Below are 19,192 nucleotides of genomic sequence, written 5' to 3'. Positions count from 1 at the left end.
TGCTGCAGTCAAGATGGCCTCTGAGGTGAACGAGGAAGTTGCAGCCGCCTTACAGGCCACAGAAGAAGGGGTAGGGGGTGTGGCTGGTGCGGGGGATGTCCTCGAAGGCCCAGAAGACCAGGGTGGCCCTGTTGGGTCCGACTGCCAGATTGAGCCTGGCAGCCGTCAGGGCCAGGATTGCCCTGGTGGTCCCAGCAGCCACAGTGCCCATGACAGTCTCGATGGCCAGGGCAGCGCCAGTACCTGTGGCAATGAGGGAGGCCCTGGTGTCGCAGACAACCAGGGTGACCCTGGTGCCCATGTGGACCAAGACGGCGCCAGTGTCCGTGACCATCCTGGAGGCCTTGGTGTCCCAGATGACCGTGGTGGCCCTGGCGCTCATGACGAGCAGGGTGGTGCCGGTGCGCAGGACCATCCGAGAGGCCCTGATGCCCGATATGAGCAGGCTGGCCACCGTGGCCTGGGCGGCCTTGGCATCGAGGAAAGGGTGGGATTAGCAGTCGTAGGGGCTGCCAATGTGGCGCGGGCACCTCGAGCATCCGGGCCGGGTGGAGACGCAGCTCCAGAGGCTGTAGGACCAGGAGAGCGACCCATCGTCTTGTATCCTTTCCAAAGAGGCCCCGAGACCTGGCGCCCAAGGGATGGGTCAGGGCCATCCTACAGGGTCGCACATGGATGGGGGACAGGACACAGGACAGCTAAGGGCAGGAGTGGGGTGGGGGGACAAAAATAGCAGGGAGGCGAACTTGGGGTAGCCTGTTGGCAGGGGCAGTGGGAGAGTAGAGAAGGCTGGAGGATGGGCAGGCAGGCCCCAGATAGGAGGGAAGGTGAGACAAGATGAGCTGAAGGAGGAGGGAGGCAGGCCAAGGTGGCCTGAGCTGGCAAGATTGGGTGTGCATGTGGAAAGATGGGGATAGACTTTCCGAGGGGGGCCTGGGGTGAAGGCCAACCTCTGAGGTATGAGCAAGCATGAGGCACTAAGTCCAGCCACTGATGTATGGTACCTTAACCACAACACCCTTAGCACCATCACTGTGCCTTTTGGGTCTCACTTGGAGGCAGAGATGGCCCGAATGGCCATGGACATAGAGGACCCACGCCACCACCCAGCCATTCAAAAGGAGTTCAGAGTGCATGGTAGCATCCTGGCTGTGTAAGTTCTGGAATGGACTAACATGAGGGTGGCAGCCACAGCTCGGGGCCTAAGAGCCAATCTTAGCTGGAAAGGGGGCTCTGTAATGGATAGGAGGAAACAAGTGTCCGGTCTCAGGAGGGGGTGCAGTGTGCTGGGGGTGAGAGGGAGCCATCCCCTCTAACTTGACTTTTACCTATCACTTTCAGCAGGTGGACTGCTGAAGACCCCGGCCCTCTCCCAGATTCCGTCAACTCCTTCTTCCAAAGGCTTTTTCTGGTGATTCGAAACATTCAGCACAGCAGACCCCAGTTTCCCCTGAGGCTCGGAAGGGGGGCTGGGCCCTAATCCTACATCTCCGCAGCTGGGCACTGCACAGGGAATCGATTTCTGGAGCAGCCCCACGCTCTTCCTAAGGCCTCATTGTTTGCCCATATTGTCGTTTGTTCTCCAGGCCCTCTTGTTTGTTTCCCCATTGGTTCAGGAATGGGGTGATTAAATACTTGTTAAGTGCTGCGAACAAAACCGATCTAGTATTCTGGGTCTGCTTTTCAGCCTCAGCGCCTGCATATTTCCTTGCCTTTGTCCTGGGCTTAGAGGGGAGGGGATGTGCTGAGGATTCAGAGAGTGGTACAAAGTAATCGAAAACAATTTGAAAAGGAAGACAATGAAAATCAGTTGCTCTCTCATTTGGCATAAAGCACAGTCAACATTTTGGAATATCTCTGCTGTTTTGCACTTGTACTTATGCGTTAAATTTGTAACGGTAAGAGAAATGTATAGGGTTATTACTCAGGTATTTTCGCAAGCTTATCATTAAACGTTTTCATTGAACATAGGAATGTGACTTCTTTCTAAAAGTGTTTCAAGAATATGTCAGTGAATGATATAGTTCCTGAACGTTTATATTATTTCCCTTTCCTTAAATGTTTGTGGCTGATTTTTTAATTGAATCATTGTATTGAAGACTTTTCATGAGTACCTCTTCTTATAAGATAGATTCCTGAGGGAGAGTTGTTGACCTGTGTGTTTACTTGCTATTTTTAAAAGGCTTTTAATTAAAATTGCTCTTCAGAAAACGTGCCTCTCCCCAGATTTCTGGTTTCTCAAAATCCTTGTCGCCGTTGGGGTGTTTTCAAAACACGAAAGAGCTTAGTTTGCGAGAGAGATGACATAAACCCAGGGACAGTAGAATAGTAATTTGGGGCTGACTGGACTTCCTTCAGGTCAGGGTTCAAAGGGCTGAGACACTTGGCGTAGTCTTTGGGATAGGGGCAGTTAGCTCCCTCTGACCCAGCTTTTCTCCTGCAACCTGGACGTCCTGGACTGGAGAGGAACTGGGAGTCAAAGCGGGGATGTGGACTCTGGTACAAAGGAGGGGCAGGTGCTGCCTTGGTCTCTGCTCCTCACTAGGGGAGGTTGCTGGGCCTGGATGTGGAGGGTGGAGGGGCCTCTGCAACCCTGGGTGGGAGATCAAGTGACCTGGACTGATGTTCCTATCCCGCCTCTCAGGAACAGGCCCAATCGCAGACCTTGGCCCAGGCACCTCCCCATGGCATCAAGGGATCCTGGCACATACGGGAGGCGCCCCAGGGAATGTAGTCCCTGAGCCCTGCCATCGTCCCTAACTCTGCCCACCTGTAGCTGTACCTTACCTGTAGCCCTGACCCACTTGCAGACACAGAAGCGGACCAGCACTAAGCAGTCCATTAGCCAATAGGGTCACAGTCCTGGCGAGAATCCCTGGCACCTCTAGCTTATGCACCACCCACTCCCGAGAGCCGGACGACAGTCCCTGGGCAAGGGGGAGCCCCTGAGGGCTGTGCTAGCAGAGGGAAAAGCAACTGAGACCTGTCCGAGCGGTGGTGCTCCCTCTGCGGGGCCCTTCGTGCCTGGCTGTTACATCGTGAGTACTTCGGCTGACCCGGGCCCAAGCCTGCCTCCTGGAGGCATCGCAGTGTGTGCGCCTGGTGCTCGGGAGCCCCTGGGCCGAGGCAGCGGGACTGCCAGCCACACCTCTCTCGGGGCTGGCAGGCATCACAGCGGACAGTGCCTAGAGTGAGTAATAACATTGGAGGAGCAAAGTCCATCCATCTGGATTTTCCTAGGGAATGCGCTGGAGGGTTCTCAGGGTCAGGCAAGGCCCATGTGTTACTCCTACTGGGAACCACCCCAAGGATGATTTCCAGTCAACTATGCAGGTTCGCTGGCTTGGAAGGGGACCTGATCGGCAATCTTGTCACACGTGAGGGGGAACTTCCTGCCATTGGCATAGGCTCTTAGGTTCACTGGCAAGTGTGGGGCCGGACAAGCTTGGCGGGAAACTCTCACATTCCCAGGGTCTTAGCTCATCAAAGGGTGGGGGGCGGGTGGGTGTCATTCCATTGGCGCAGGCGCACTGGGAGGGCGGAGCTTCGTGGGGGTGTCCTCATTGGCTAAGTCATCCGTGGGCTCTCTGGGAGGGCTTGGAGTGAGCAAGTTGACTCCATTTGCTCTCGATCGCTGTGCTTGGTGAATGCACCGCCGAGATCCCTTGCGGCGGTGTGCGTGAACCGGTTGAACGTCCAGTCGGGGTCTCCTTTCCTTCAGGCGCGGGGCCGAAAAGGCCGTCGAAGTCAAGATGGCCTCTGAGGCGAGCAGGGAAGTCGAAGCAGCCATCCGGGCCGCAGAAGAAGGGGTAGGGGGTGTGGCTGGTGTGGGGGATGTCCTCGAAGGCCCAGAAGACCAGGGTGGCCCCGGTGGGCCCCAAGGCCAGATTGAGCCGGGCAGCCCTCAGGGCCAGGATAGCCCTGGTGGTCCCAGCAGTCAGGGCGCCCCTGGCAGTCCTGATGGCCAGGGCGGCGCAGGTGCTCCTGGCAATGAGGGAGACCCTGGTGTTGCAGACAACCAGAGTGAACCTGGTGCCCATGTAGACCAAGACGGCGCCAGTGCCTGTGACCAACCCGGAGGCCATGGTGTCCCAGATGACCAGGGTAGCCCTGGCGCCCATGACGACCAGGGTGGTGCGGATGCCCGGGACCATCCAGGAGGCCCTGATGCGCAATATGAGCAGGCTGGCCACTGTGGCCTGGGCAGCGCTGAAATTGAGGAAAGGGTGGGATTAGTAGCCGTAGGGGCTGCCAATTTGGCGCGGGAGGCACATGCTTCTTGTCCAGATGGAGACGCAGCTCCAGAGGCTGTAGGACCAGAAGACCAACCCATTGTCTTGTATCCTTTCCAATGATGCCCTGATGCTGGTGGCCAGGGGTTGAGTCAGGGCCATCCCACAGGGCCGCATTTGAATTTGGGGTCAGGGCACAGGACAACCTCGGGCAGTTGTGGGGTGGGGGGACAAAACTGGGAGCAGGAAGGAGAACTTGCTATAGCCTCGTGGCAGGGTTTAGTAGGAGAGTAGCGAAGGCTGGAGGTTGGGCAGGAAGGCACTACAGAGTGGTGGAGATGGGACAGGATGTGCTGAGGGAGAGGAAGGCAGGCCGAGGTGGCCTGAGCTGGCATGTCTGGGTGGGTGTGTGGCAAGATTGGGGTAGACTTTTGGAGGGGAAGCCTGGGGAGAAGGCCAGCCTCTGAGGTGTGAGCAAGCCTGAGGCACCGGCCACTTCAGCCACTGATGGATGGTGCCTTAACCATGACTCCCTCAGCACCATCACTGTGCCGTTTGGGTCTCATCTGGAGGCAGAGATGGCCCACCTGGCCATGGACATAGAGACTCCACAATACCAGCTGGCCGTTCAAAAGGAGTTCAGAGTGCATGGCAGCATTCTGGCTGTGTAAGTTCTGGATTGGGCCACACGGGGGTGGCAGCCAGTGCTGGGGGCCTAGGATCCAGTCTTAGCCGGAGAGTGGCCTGTGTAATGGATAGCAGGAAACACTCAAGTGTCAGGTCTCAGGATGGGGCACGGTGTGCCGGGGGTGAGAGGGAGTCATCCCCTCTAACTTGACTTTTCCCCTCACTTTCAGCAGGTGGACTTCTGAAGACCCGGGTCCCCTCCTAGTTTCCATCAACTCCTTCTTCCAAAGGCTTTTTCTGGTGATGCGAAACATTCAGCACAGCAGACCTCTCTTTCCCCTGAGGCTCGGAAGGGGGGCTAGGCCCTAATCCTGCGACCCCCCAGCTGGGCACTGCGCAGGGATTTCATTCCTGGACAGTGCTTCTCTCTCCCTGGGGCCTCATTGTTTGCCCATATTGTTGTTGGCTTCTCCAGCCCCACTTGTTTGTTTCCCTGTTGCTTCAGGAATAGAGTGATTAAATACTTGTTAAGTGCAGCAAACAAAACCGAGCTAGCATTCTGGGTCTGCTTTTCAGCCTCAGCGCCTGCATATTTTCTTTCCTTTGTCCTGGGCTTGGAGGGGAGGGGAGGTGCTGGGGATTCAGAGAGTGGTACAAAGTCACTGAAGTCACCTAAGAAATGCAAGAAAATGAAAATCAGTTGCGTCCTGACATTTTGCATTAAGCACAGTCAACATTTTGGTATACCTTTGGTCTTTTAAACTTGTACTTATGCTTTAAATGTGTAATAATAAGAGAAAGGTTTAGCGTTATTAATCAGGTATTTTTCACAATCTTAGCATTAATTTCTTCTGAAAATCTTTGGTGGGACATATGGACGTGACCTCTTTCTAAAAGTGCTTCAATAATATATCAGCAAATAATGTAATTCTTTTTCTAATTTTTTCAAAATTTATTTATTTAAATTAGATTAAAGGGTACCTTACATTGTTTAGAAATCTATATGTTTCATAAAACATTCCCCCTTATGTTCACTGCCTCCCCTGGTCCTTCGCCTAGCCATCATATTAATGCTAACTCCATTTTATCTTCTGTGCCACGAATCCTCATGACCAACTATCAACTATTATTTTGTACTTCTTTAACCCTTCTCCTCATTCCCACCTCCTAACCCCTTCTTCTGTCTGTCACTAAATTGTCCACTATTTTTGTGAGTCTTTTTTTTTTACCAGTTTGTTCTTTTTGTTCCTTTGATTCTGCTTATCAGTGAAATCATATGGTATTTTTCTCTTTCTGACTTATTTCACTCAGCATCATAAGCTCTAGGTCCATCCATCCATGTCGTTGCAAATGGTAGGATTTCATTATTTTTAATGGCTGATTAATATTCCATTGTGTTTGAACCATATCTTCATCCAATTGTCTGTTGATGGGCATTTAGGTTTCTTTCATATCTTGGCTATCATAAATTGTGCTTCCATGAATATTGGGGTGCATAGTTTTTAACAAATTATTGTTTTGGTTTTCTTTGGATAAATACCCAGAAGAGAAATTGCTGGATCAAAAGGTATCCATACAGTTTTACAAACACCATTTATTGAAGAGACTGTCGTTACCACATTGTATATTCTTACCTCCTTTGTCACATATTAAGTGAGTGTATAGGTGTGGATTTATTTCTGGGCTCTTTATTTTGTTCCATTGATCAATGTATCTGTATTTATGCCAGCACCATTCAGTTTTGATTATTGTAGCCTTGTATATTTTGATATTAGGTAGAGTGATACCTCCAACTTTGTTCTTCTTTCTCAATATTGCTGTAGTTTTTTATTGCTCCATATAAATTTTAGGATTATTTGTTGTAGCTCTCTGAAAAATGCCATTGGTATTTTGATAGGGATTGCATTGAATCTATAGATTGCTTTGGGAGTATGGCCATTTTAAGAATGTTGATCCTACCCATGAACACGGTATGTGTTTCCATTTATTTGTATCTTTTTCATTTTCTTTTTTCAATGACATAATTTTCTGAAAACAGGTCTTTTACCTTCTTGGTTAATTTGATTCCCAGGTATTCTATAGTTTCTGACACAATTGTAAATGGGATTGTTTTCTTAATTTCTCTTTCTCAAAGTTCATCATCGGTGTATAAAAATGCCACTGACTTCTGAAAATTTATTTTGTAACCTGCTACTTTACTGAATTCATTGATCCGTTCTAACAGTTTTTTGGTGGAATCTTTAGGGTTCTCTATATATAGTGTCATGTCATCTGCAAATAATGAGAGTTTTACTATTTTCTTTCCAATTTGGATATCTTTTATTTCTCTTTCTTATCTTATTCCTGTGGCTAGGACTTCCAATACAATGTTGAAGAGGAGTACTAAAGGTGGGCACCCTTGTTTTGTTCCTGATCTTAAGGAAAATGCTTTTAGCCTTTCCCCATTGAGTATGATGTTAGCTGTAGGTTTCTCATATATGGACTTTATTATGTTGAGGTATATTCCCTCTATTTTCACTTTGCTGAGAGTTTTTATCGTAAATGGATGCTGGATTTTGTTGAACACTTTTTCTACATCTATTTATATGATCATATGGTTTTTATCTTTCATTTTGTTAATGTGATGTGTCACATTAATTAATTTGCGGATATTGTACCAAGTTTACATCTCAGGAATAAATCCAACTTGATCATGGTGTATGATATATTTAATGCATTGCTGTATTCAGTTTACTAATATTATATTGAGGATTTTTGCATCAATGTTCATAAGAGATATTGGCCTATAGTTTTTTTGTAATGTCTTTGTCTGGTTTTGGAATTAAGATAATAGTGGCCTCATAAAAGGAGTTAGGGAGCCTTCCCTCTTCTTGAAATTTTTGGAATAGTTTGGGAAGAGTAGGTGATAATTCTTCTTTGAATGTTTGATAAAATTCGCCTATGAAACCATCTGGTCCAGGACTTTTGTTTTTTGGGAGGTTTTGGATTACTAATTCTATTTCATTGCTGGTAAACAGTCAGTTCAGATTTTCTGTTTCTTCTTGACTCAGTCTTGTGAGACTATATGTTTCTATGAATGTGTCTAATTCTTCTAGATTGTCCAATTTGTTGGCATATAATTGTAATATTTTCTTATGATCCATTGTATTTCTGTGGAGTCTGTGGTTATTTCTCTTCTTTTACTTTTGATTTTATTTATTTGAGTCCTCTTTTTTCTTTGATGAGTCTGGCTAAGGGTCTGTCAATTTTGTTTATCCTTTCAAAGAACCAGCTCTTGGTTTCATTAACCTTTTGTATTGTTTTTCTATACTCTATTTCATTTGTTTCCACTCTGATTTTTATTATTTCCTTCCTCTTATTCACTTTTGGCTTCATTTGCTGTTCTTTTTCTAGTTATTTTAATTGTAAGGTTAGATTGCTTATTTGAGCTTTTTCTTGTTTCTTGAGGTAGGCCTGTATTATTTTGGATTTCCCTTTTTGGACTGCTTTCACTATGTCCCATAGATTTTAAGTCCTTGTGTTTTCATTTTTATTTGTCTCTAGGTGTCTTTTGATTTCTTCCTTGATCTAATTAATAACCCATTCATTGTTTAGTAACATGTTCTTTAGACTCCACGTGTTTGTGTATTTTCCAGTTTTTTTTTCTTGTAGTTGATTTCTAGTTTCATACCATAGTGATTGGAGAAGACGCAACCATCTTCTTGATATGAGTTCAGTCTTCTTAAATTTTTTGAGACTTGTTTTATGTCCTAACATGTGGTCTATCCTGGAAAATGTTCCATGCGCACTTGAGAAGAATGTATATTTTGCTGCTTTGGGATAAAATGCTCTGAAAATATCTTTTAAATCCATCTGTTCTAGTGTGTGTTTTAGGCCCATTGTTTCCTTGTTGATTCTTTGCCCGGTAGATCTGTCTATTGGTGTCAGTGGGGTGTTAAAGTCTCCTACTATGAGTGTATTACTACTGATCTCTCCTTTTATGTTAGTCAATAATTGCTTTATGTTTGTAGGTGCTCCTATGTTGGGTGTGTATATGTTTACTAGGGTTATGTCCTCTTGATTTATCATTCCCTTTATCATTATGTAACACCCATTTTTGTCTCTTATTATAGCCTTTGTTTTAAAGTCTATTTTGTCTGATATAAATATCTCTACAATGGCTTTTTTTTCACTTCCATTTATATGAAATATCTTTTTCCATCCCTTTACTTTCAGTCTGTGCATGTCATTTGGTCTCAAGTGGGTCTCTTGCAGACAGCATACACATGAGTCTTGTTTTCTCATCCATTCAGTTACCCTATGTCTTTTGATTGGAGCATTTAATCTGTTTACTTTTAAAGTGATTACTGATAGGTACATTGTTACTGCCATTTTATTATGCATATTTTTATTTCTATTTTCTTTTTTTACTCTTCTTTTTACAGAAGTCCTTTTAGCATTACTTATGATACTGGATTGTTAGTGATGCATTCCTTAAGCTTTTTCCTGTCTGGGAAGCTCTTTATCTCACCTTCTATTTTAATCAGAAGCCTTGCTGGGTAGAATATTCATGGTTGTAGATTCTTGTTTTTCATAACTTTGAATATTTCTTTCCATCCCCTTCTGGCCTAAAAGTTTCCATTGAAAAGTCAGCAGACATTCTTATGGGGGTACCCTTATAAATAGCTAGCTGCCTATCCCTTGCTGCTTTTAAGGTTCTTTCTCTTTGACCTTTGGCATTTTAATTATAATGTGTCATGATGTAGGTTTGTTTGAATTCCCCTTTTTTGGGACTACATGTTTCCTGAACTTGTGTGTCTAATTCCTTTGCCAGCTTAGGGAAGTTTTCTGTCATTATTTCTTTGAATAGATTCTCAATCCCTTGCTCTCTCTCTTCTCCTTCAGGCACTCCTATGATCTGGATATTGTTATCCTTTATGCCCTCCCAGAGGTCTCTTAAACTATCCTCATTCTTTAAAATTCTTTTTTCTTTTTGTTGTTCTGATTGGGAATATTCTGCTACCTTGTCTTCCAATTTGCTGATCCAATCTTCTGCTTTGTCCAATCTTCTGTTGAATCCTTCTAGTGTATTCTTCATTTCAGTTATTGTATTCCTCATTTCTGTCTGGTTCTTTTTTAATGGTTTCTATGTCCTTTTTTATGTTGTTAAGGTTCTCATTGTGCTCATCCATTCTCTCCATAAGTTCATTGAGCATCCTTATAACCATTATTTTGAACTATGTCTCTGGTAGGTTGCTTGCCTCCACTTCATTTAGCTTATTTTTCTGGAGTTTTCTCCTGTTGTTTCATTCGTGGCATGTTTCTATGTGGGTTTTTTTTTTCATTTTATTAGCCTCCCTGTGTTCATTTCCTTGTGCTAAGAATTTCGTTTCATCTCTCAGCCTTGGCCAGATGGCCTAATGTGGAAGGTGTCCTTTGTGGCCAAGTGGTGCACACTACACTCCCTGATTCCCTAAGCCAAGGGACTCCAAACGTTATCTTTGTGTGAGTTGTGTGTGATATTCTGTTGTTGCCAAATCTTTATTTTTGTCAGTACATCAGTGGATGGGATTAACACTCAGGGTGACTAATTGTGGGCACTGGCTGCACCCACAGGGTAAGAGTTGCTGTGTGCGGCTGACCCCACTGAGGTGGATATATCCTAGCAGGCTCGTGTACTTGTTGATACCACCCTTTATGTGTACCACTTATGGGTCTAGTCAGGAGTTGCTCTGTTGTGGTCTAGTGCCAGCCTCTGGATGCATTGGTTTTATGGCCCCTTGGGAGGGGTTCCCCCATAGACCAAGGTTAGCCACTGCTTTTGATTGCTCAGAGCTACCCGGTGAGAATTACAAAGCAGTCTTCAAATGGTTGCTGCCTATGCTGGATCTATAGGTAAGTGGAAGAGATAAGGCTGTAGGCAGCTGTCCAGTTATCCCCCATCCCTGACCTAGGGCAGTTTAGCAGAGGGACCAGTGCTCCTCAAGGCCTGACACTGCCTGTCTGTTGCCTGTAAGTTTCAGAAACTAGAACCTCTGGGTGATACGCGTGCTGTGTGGTGCAGGAACCCTGGGAGTCTCCAGGGTCTATTGAGTAAATTTCCCCCTGTCACTGCAGTGCCAGTTTACGTGCCTACGCTGTCTGTGTGGCTCCCTGTACAAGTTTCCACTCGTGTCAAGGTCAGCTGCTGCCCTCCTTGAGCCTAAATGTGCTACTCCACGGCAGGGGCATCTGCCTATCAGCATGCGGTGGGCACTTTGTGTATTGGATAGGGCAAGAGCTCAGGGATTCAAGGGCCATCAGACCAATACAGATCCCTGCGATCTCCTCAAGAGCTATAACAGCTTGTACAGGCAGCAGTCGTCTGTCAACAACTGTTTTCCTTGAAATGCACTGATTGCGCTAGCCAAGATCTGTTGCCTGCACTGACTGCACAATCCTAGAGCCAAGCAGGGCACAAGAGGCTGCTTGTCAATGGGCTACAGGCACTTCGTAGCTTGGGTGAGGCGGGATCTCAGGGAGACAAGTTCCATCTGACCAATACACGTTCAGTTTTGCTGCAACTCTGTACCTGAGTGTTCCCACCTTCTTGCCTCGCTGCATCCTCACAGTGACTGCATGCAGGAGGCAGTTCACTCCATTTTACAGACTTGAAAATGAATAATGTAATTCTTGAATGTTTATATTATTTCCTTTTCCTTAAATTTTTGCGGCTAATTTTTCAATGGAATCCTTGTATTGAAGACTTTCCATGAGTGCTTCTTCCCAAAAGATAGATTCCTAGGGTCGAGATATTGACCTGAGTGTTTACTTGCTATTTCTTTTTTAACAGTCTTGATCACAACTGCTCTTCAGAAAATGTGCCTCTCACCAAATTTCTGGTTTCCCAAAATTCTTGTTGCCGTCGGGGTGTTTTCTGAACATGAAAGAGCTTAGTTTGTGAGAGAGATGACATAAATCCCAGGGACAGTAAGTAGAATAGAAATTTTGGGCTGACTGGACTTGCTTCAGGTCAGGGACAAAGAGGGCTGGAACACCTGGCGAAGTATTTGGGATAGGGGGAGTTAGCTCCCTGTAATATGGCTGCTTTATCCTGCAACCTGGACATCCTGGACTGGAGAGGAACTGGGAGTCAAAGTGGGGATGTGGACTCTGGTAAAAAGGAGGGGCAGCTGCTGCCTTGGTCTCTGCTCCTCACTAGGGGAGGTTGCTGGACCTGGATGTGCAGGGTGGGGAGATATCTGCAGCCATGGGGTGGGGATCAAGCAGCCGGGACTAAGGTTCCTGTCCCGCCCCTCAGGCCCAGGCCCAGGCCCAGACCTTGGCCCAGGCACCTCCCCGTGGCATCAAGGGATCCTGGCACAGACTGGAGGTGCTCCAGGGAATGCATTCTGTGAGCACTGCCATCATCCTCAGCCCTGCCCACTTGCAGCTGTACCTTTCCTGTTGCTATAATCCCCTTGCAGACACAGATATCAACCATCATCCAGCAGGTCAGTAGCCATAGGGTCGCCTCCCAGTTGAGAACCCCTGTCTCTTCCTGTCCCTCACTACCCCCTACCCCGAGGGCTGAAAGACTGTTCTTGGGGAAGGGAGAGCCCATGAGGGCTGTGCTAGCAGAGGGTAAAGTGACTGGGAGCTGTCCTTGGGGTGGTGCTCCCCTTACTGCAGCCCTCCAGCCTGGCTGGTCCTTCCTGAGCACCTGGGGTGACCCGGCCCCAAGCCTGCCTCCTGGAGGCATTGTAATGTGTGTGCCTGAAGCCCAGGAGCCACTGGGCAGAGGTGGTGGGACTGCTGGCCATCCCTCTCCCGGGGCTGGCAGCCACCACGGAGCAACAGTGCCCGGAGTGAAAAATGGCACTGGAGGAGTGAACCCCTTCCATCCGGGCCCCCCCAGGGCCTAGGCTGGAGGGTCCCCGGGGGTCAGCCTAGGCATAGGAGTGACTCCTTCTGGGAATCGGTCTATTTGTTGCTACCAGAGAAAGGGACAGGCTGGCCCAGTTGTCCCTGAGTCATTCTCTTATTTCAATGATAGTTGACCCATGGTCAGCAAATTGGTATCACATGAGGGTGGCAGAGTGGCACTATTACAAGGTTTGTAGCTCACTGGGAATCATGGGCTAGCAGGAAACAGTCACGTGCCCAGAGGCATCCAAGAAGGGCCTCAGGAGCCGCAGCGACAGCCAGTCTGCGCAGGCGCCCTGGGAACCCGCACAATTTCGCCCCTGTGGGCGGAGCTTCCCGGGGTGCCCCCATTGCTCAACGGTCCGTCACCTCTCAGAGCTCGGGAGTTTGGCAGTCCAGGCTGAGGTACCATGGAGGCTGGAGGCAGGGGCGGCGGCCGCAAGGCTAAAGGCCCAGGCGGTCCGGGTAACTCTGGCGGCCCAGACGGCCGTGAAGGCCGCGAGGGCCCTGGTGGAGACGGCGCGCGGGAGGCCGGTGCGGCAGCCGCGGGGTCCCCCCAGGCTGCACAGGCCCCCCCGGCACCCGGGCAGGGCGCCTCGGAGGTGGGTGTGCGGGCCGGGCCGGCAGCCGGAGGGCCAGGAAGACAGATGCTCCAGTTGTATCCTACCCGAGTGGCCACGTGGCCGCATGTTCGGGGTGTTGGGACGGGGGGGGGCAGGCAACGGGACGGGGGAGAGGGTGTCTCTCGGGGTACGGAGTGGTAGCGAGAGAGGGGGGACCCGGGTGGCTGGGGAATGGGCCCGTGGAGGCCAGGAGGGGGAGGGGCGGAGGTGGCCTGAGGCCCAGGCACAGTCTGTATCGGATGGCGCCTTAACAGAGTCTCCACCAGCTTTCTGACCGTGCCTTTCCCCACATGGATCGAGGCAGAGATGGCGCACCGATCCATGGCCCCACGTGTCCAACTCCAAGGGGCGGTTCGGAAGGAGATCACAGTGTCTGGCAATAGTCTAGCCATGTTAGTTCTAAAGAGGGCAGCGGGGGCGGGGCTAGGGTCAATCTCCTGGGGGTTCATTCTTTTTTTTTATTTGTTTTATTTTAATTTATTCTGTTTTACTGTTAACATTCAGTATTATTTTATTATTCAGTATTTCTTTCAATTTATTCTGTTTTACTATCAACATTCAGTATTTATCCAGTATTATATTAGTTTTAGGTATACAGTATATAGGTTATTCATTTATATAATTTATGTACTGATCCCCCCATAAGTCCAGTACGCACCTGGCACTTATACATACTTATTACAATATTATTGACTATTTTCCCTTTGCTGTGCTTTACATCTCTCAGACTTTTTTAACTGGCAAATTGTACTTAATCCCTTCCCCCTTTTCACTGATCCCCCAACTCCCTTCCCATCTCACAATCACCAGTTTGTCCTCTATATCTATGAGTCTGTTTGTTTTGTCAGTTTATTTTGTTCCTTAGATTCCTCATGTAAGTGAAATCATATGGTATTTGTCTTTCTCTGTCTTTTTTCACTTAGCATAATATTCTCTAGGTCCATCCATGTTTTGCAAGTGGTATGATTTCATTTTTTATGGCCGAGTAATATTCCTTGTATATACGTACCACTTCTTCTTTATCCGGTCATCTATTGATGGGCTTCTGGGTTGCTTCCATAATTTGGCTATTGTAAATAGCACTGCAGTGAACATAAGGGTGCATATATCTTTTTGAATTAGTGTTTTGGATTTCTTTGGATAAATACCCAGAATTGGAATTGCTGAGTCAAAAGGTAGTTCTATTTTTAATTATTTGAGGAACCTCTAAACCGCTTTCCATAGCAGCTGCACCAATTTGCAATCCCACCAACAGTGTACGAAGGTTTCCTTTTCTCCACTCCCTCATCAACACTCATTTGTTGATTTATTGGTGATAGCTATTCTGACAGGTGTGAGGTGATATCTCATTGTGGTTTTAACTTGCATTTCTCTGATGCTTACTGACTGATATTGAGCATCTTTTCATATGTTTATTGGCCATCTGTATGTCCTCTTTGGAGAACTGTCCATTCAGGTCCTCTCCCCATTATTTAATTGTATTGTTTGTTTTTCTGGTGTCATGTGAGTTCTTTAGGAATTTTGTATATTATCCTCTTATCTGATATACCTTTGGCGAATATTTCCTCCCATTTGGTAGGTATGTTGTCTTTTGTTTTGTGGATTGTTTTCTTTGGTGTGCAAAACCTTTTTACTTTGATGTAGTCCCATTTGTTTATATTTTCTTTGTTCCCTTGCCTGTGAGATATATCAGAAAAAAAGGTTACCAAGAGCAATGTCAGAGATTTACTGCCTATGTTTTCTTCCAGGGATTTTATGGCTGCAGGTCTTTGTTTAAGTCTTTAACTCATTTTGAGTATTTTTGTATATAGTGTAAGAAGAAGGTGGTCCAGCTTCTTTTTTTTTTTGCATATATATGTCCAGTTTTCTCAACACCATTATTGAAGAGACTGTATTTACCGCATTGTATACTTTGCCTCTTTTGTCATAGATTAAATGACTATATAGGTGTGGATCTGTTTCTGGGCTCTCTATTTTGTTTCATTGACCTGTGTGTCTGTTTTTATTCCAGTCCCATGCTGTTTTGATTGCTATAGTCTTGTAGTATAGTTTGATATTAAGTAGTATGAAAATCCAACTTTTTCTTCTTTCTCCAGATTGCTGTGGCTATTCTGGGTCTCTTGTGGTTCCCTATAAATTTTAGGATTATTTGGTTTAGTTCTGTGAAAAATGCCATTGGCATTTTCATAGGGATTGCATTGAATCTATGCATTGCTTTGGGTAGTATGTGTGTTTTAATGGTGTTAATTCTTTCTATCCGTGAGCACAGAATATGCTTCCATTTATTTGTATCTTCAATTTCTTACTTTTATATCTTATAATTTTCTGAGTACTGGTCTTTTACCTTTTGGTTAAATTTATTCCTAGGTATTTTCTGATGCAATCGTAAATGGGATTGTTTTCTTAATATCTCTTTCTGATAGTTCATTATTGGTGTATAAAAAATGCAAACAACTTATGAATATTAATTTTGTATACTGAGACTTTACTGAATTCATTTATCTCTTGGGAGTTTTTTTTATTACAGATTACATTTCATTAGTAGTAATCTGTCTGTTCAGATTTTCTATTTCTTGATTCAATCTCGGAAGATTTGTGTTTCCATTTTTTCCAAATTGTCCAATTTGTTGGCATATAGCTGTTTGTAGTATTTTCTTATAACCCTTTGTATTTCTGTGGTATCAGTTGTCACTTCTCTTTCATTTCTGATTCTATTTATTTGGATCCTATATCTTTTTCTTGATGAATCTGGCTTAAGGTTTATCTTTTCTTTTCAAAGAACCAGTTCTTGTTTTCATTTATCTTTTGTAGTTTTTTAGATTCTTTCCTTTATTTCCACTCTGATCTTTATTATTTCTTTCATTCCACTCACTTGGAGCATTGTTTGTTGTTCTTTTTCTAGTTCCTTTAGGTGTCAGGTTAGATCGTTTATTTGAAATTTTTCTTGTTTCTTGAAGTAGGCCTGTATTGCTATGGAATTCCCTCTTAGGACTGCTTTCAATGTATTCCATAGATTTGGGGTCACTGCGTTTTCATTTTCATTTGTCTCAAGTTATCTTTTGATTTCTTCCTTGATCTCATCATTCATTGTTCAGTAGCATGTTATTTAGACTTTATGTGTTTTTCAGTTTTTTTCTTGTAATTCATTTCTGGTTTCATACCATTGTGGTATGATTTCAGTCTTCTTTAATTTACTGAGACTTGTTTTGTGGCCCAGAATTGGTCTGTATTGGAAAATGTTCCGTATGGATTTGGAAAGAATGTATATTCTACTGCTTCAGATGGAAATGCTCTAAAAATATCAATTAATCTATCTGGTCTAGTATGTCATTTAAGGCTGCTTTATTCTCGTTGATTTTTGTCTGGAAGATCTATCCACTGATGTCATGAGACTTAAAAGTCCCCTACTATGACTATGACTGTGGCTCTCTCCCTTTATGTTGGTTAATAATTGCTTTATGTATGTAGGTGCTCCTATGTTGGGTACATAAATGTTTGCTAGGGTACTGTCCTTTTGTTGGACTGATCCCTTTATTTTTATGAAATGTCATTCTTTGTCTCTTAATATAGCATTTGTTCTAAAGTCTATTTTGTCTGGTATAAGTATTGCTACCCCAGCTTTTCTGTTTGTGTGTTTCCATTTTCATGAAATATTTTTTCCACCCTTTTTCTTTCAGTCTTTGTATCTTTTCCATCTGAAGTGAGTCTCCTGTAGATAGCATATGTCTGGGTCTTATTTTCTTGTCCATTCAGCCGCCCTATGTCTTTTGATTGGAATATTTAATGCATTTACATTTAAAGAGATTATTGGTAGGTATATAGTTATTGCCATTTTATTATTAATATTTATGTTCTTTTTCTCCCCTTTCTTCTTAAAGAAGTACCTTTAACATTTCTTGTAATACTGGTTTGCTAGTAATGAACTCCTTTCGTTTTTTCTTGTCTGAGACCGAGGGTCATTCTGATAGTGAATTGGAGACACTCAAAGGTCAGGTATAAGGAGGTACATGGGATACACTGAACCTGTCACCACCTGAGGAGCAGAGAGAGATAGGTGCAGAGTTATCACACTTAATTTGATTTTCTTTTTCCCTCATTTAGCCGACTGAGTACTGAAGACGTTGAGCAACTCCAAATTTCTGTCACCGCCTGTCTCGACCAGCTTTCCCTGTTGTTTCGGATCATGCAGCGCTTTGTGCCTCCTTTTTTCCCTAAGCCCAAGCCTGGCAAAGGGGGCTAAGATAACCTAGAGTCCCTTCCCAGATAGTGCCTCCATCCCTAAGCTGTCATTCCTGCAGTAGTTGCTAGTTACTATGAAATTCTAATTGCTTGCTTGTAGAGGGTCTTGGGCTATTTCTCTGTTGCTGGAGGAGGGGGTTATTTCTTGTTACAGCGGAAAATAAAACTGAACTGTTGTTCTGCATCCACGCTTATTGTCAGCTATTGCGCCTCCTCATTTTCTTGCCTTCGCCCCTGGTTTGGAGGGGAGGGCTGGGATTCAGCTATTCCAGTGGTACGACGCAGTTAAAGCCAATTTAGGAAATGGAAGAAATTGAATTGTGTCTTGTCATTCAGCATTAACAGCTATCAGTGTTTTGGAATATTTTCTTAGTTTTAGAGTTGCATTTATATATGAAATGCATAACAATAATATAATGTACAATTTTTGCAAGTTCAGGATTAAATTTTTTTCTGAATTATTTTCACTTAATATGAGCTTTTCCTCTTCTTAAAAAAATTAAAATACATGTAATTGGATGCAGAGAAGGAGTACCGTGTAACTGTAGACCATTTAATATGTTTTTGGTATTCTGTATGATTTTGCCTGAATAATTATTTCCTCAGATGTTAAAGAATTACTGAGTTAAAAATTTATGTTTCTCTTTATTTTCTAAGTCTGTTAGTGTACAGAATACAACTGCTATTCAGAAAGTGTGCCCTCCCACCAGAGTTCGAGTTTGCCCACCTCCTTATATCAGTCGATCAGATTTCCGCCAAAAGAAAAAACTTAGTGTGCATGAGAAAATAAAACAACCCAGAAACACTGGAATTGGAATTTTGTGACTTTCTAACCTCGTTTCAGATCGGTGAAGAAGAGTTGAGATGATTAGTCAAGCATTTGGAGGGAGGAGTTAGCTCCCTCTAATAGATCTTGTTTCCTTGCCAAACTCGCTCATATCTTAGTAGCTATTCTGGAGATTACATCAGATTTGCTACATAGACGATTAGGTCGTCTGCTGATAACTGCTGTTTTCTTTTTTCCTCTCCAATTTGGGTGCCTATTTGTGATCGACTTCTCTCCTCAATGGGGTTGGATTTTCCTGCTTCTTTGCATACCTGGTAATGTTAGATTAAATGCCAGAGATTGCGAAATTTTACCTTGGGTGATATTTGTGTTTCCCAGAGTTTTGTTCTGGGATTCTGTTTAATTACATGCCAAAAAAAAGTACAATGATTTTTTTGGAGTTATATCAACATTGGGAACGCTTACTAGAGACCACAATGTTAAGTGTATTCGATCTTCCAAGCTTGACATCAAGGCAAGGTTTTTAAATATTCTAGTGTTTGACTTGCTCTCAATTTAACATTTGAGATGTTTATAGATATTGTAGTTAATGATATTGACTCATACAAACACAGTGTGTAACTTCCAATAGGAAAACTTGAAGTTTTAAATAAGCATAGACAGCAGTAGTCTTCGACCTTGACACACAATAGAAACCTGTCTCTAAGGAGGGAGGGCCACTTCTTAAAAATGCAAATGCATGAGTCCCTCTTCCCCAGACCAACTGAGCCAGAATCTTGGGCATGGTGGGAGCAGAAGAG

General features: G+C 44.8%; 2 protein-coding genes across 3 annotated transcripts; both read left to right on the top strand.

Moving 5' to 3' along the window:
* On the top strand, positions 1-2,160 carry LOC107504320 (cancer/testis antigen 1-like). The gene is made up of 3 exons (XM_016133447.2): positions 1-600; positions 1,025-1,153; positions 1,342-2,160. The coding sequence occupies exons 1-3, from the start codon at positions 14-16 to the stop codon at positions 1,478-1,480; spliced, it is 855 nt and encodes a 284-aa protein (XP_015988933.2). The 5' UTR covers positions 1-13; the 3' UTR covers positions 1,481-2,160.
* Positions 2,161-3,648: 1,488 nt separating this feature from the next.
* On the top strand, positions 3,649-17,566 carry LOC107504321 (putative cuticle collagen 145). Of its 2 annotated transcripts, XM_016133449.2 has the most exons (4): positions 3,649-4,339; positions 4,771-4,899; positions 5,090-5,159; positions 17,468-17,566. In XM_016133449.2, exons 1-4 carry the CDS (start codon positions 3,753-3,755, stop codon positions 17,480-17,482), a joined length of 801 nt encoding a protein of 266 aa, XP_015988935.2. In that variant the 5' UTR covers positions 3,649-3,752; the 3' UTR covers positions 17,483-17,566. The 2 variants fall into 2 exon arrangements, with proteins under 2 accessions (XP_015988935.2, XP_015988934.2); XM_016133448.2 differs by lacking the exon at positions 17,468-17,566 and having other exon boundaries at positions 5,090-5,391.
* Positions 17,567-19,192: the final 1,626 nt, after the last annotated feature.

This window comes from Rousettus aegyptiacus, unplaced genomic scaffold (genome assembly GCF_014176215.1).
Source record: "Rousettus aegyptiacus isolate mRouAeg1 unplaced genomic scaffold, mRouAeg1.p scaffold_m13_p_9, whole genome shotgun sequence".
Taxonomy (NCBI): Eukaryota; Metazoa; Chordata; class Mammalia; order Chiroptera; family Pteropodidae; genus Rousettus; species Rousettus aegyptiacus.
Note: the sequence above shows the minus strand (reverse complement) of the source record. Positions and strands in the feature narration are given on the sequence as shown.

Bases quoted from the DNA above. Each gene is read 5' to 3' on its own strand.
- LOC107504320 (XM_016133447.2), top strand. From the start codon at position 14: ATGGCCTCTGAGGTGAACGAGGAAGTTGCAGCCGCCTTACAGGCCACA. The intron at 601-1,024 runs GTATCCTTTCCA...CAACACCCTTAG, and splicing joins GGAGAGCGACCCATCGTCTT to CACCATCACTGTGCCTTTTG. The intron at 1,154-1,341 runs GTAAGTTCTGGA...TATCACTTTCAG, and splicing joins CATGGTAGCATCCTGGCTGT to CAGGTGGACTGCTGAAGACC.
- LOC107504321 (XM_016133448.2), top strand. From the start codon at position 3,753: ATGGCCTCTGAGGCGAGCAGGGAAGTCGAAGCAGCCATCCGGGCCGCA. The intron at 4,340-4,770 runs GTATCCTTTCCA...TGACTCCCTCAG, and splicing joins GAAGACCAACCCATTGTCTT to CACCATCACTGTGCCGTTTG. The intron at 4,900-5,089 runs GTAAGTTCTGGA...CCTCACTTTCAG, and splicing joins CATGGCAGCATTCTGGCTGT to CAGGTGGACTTCTGAAGACC.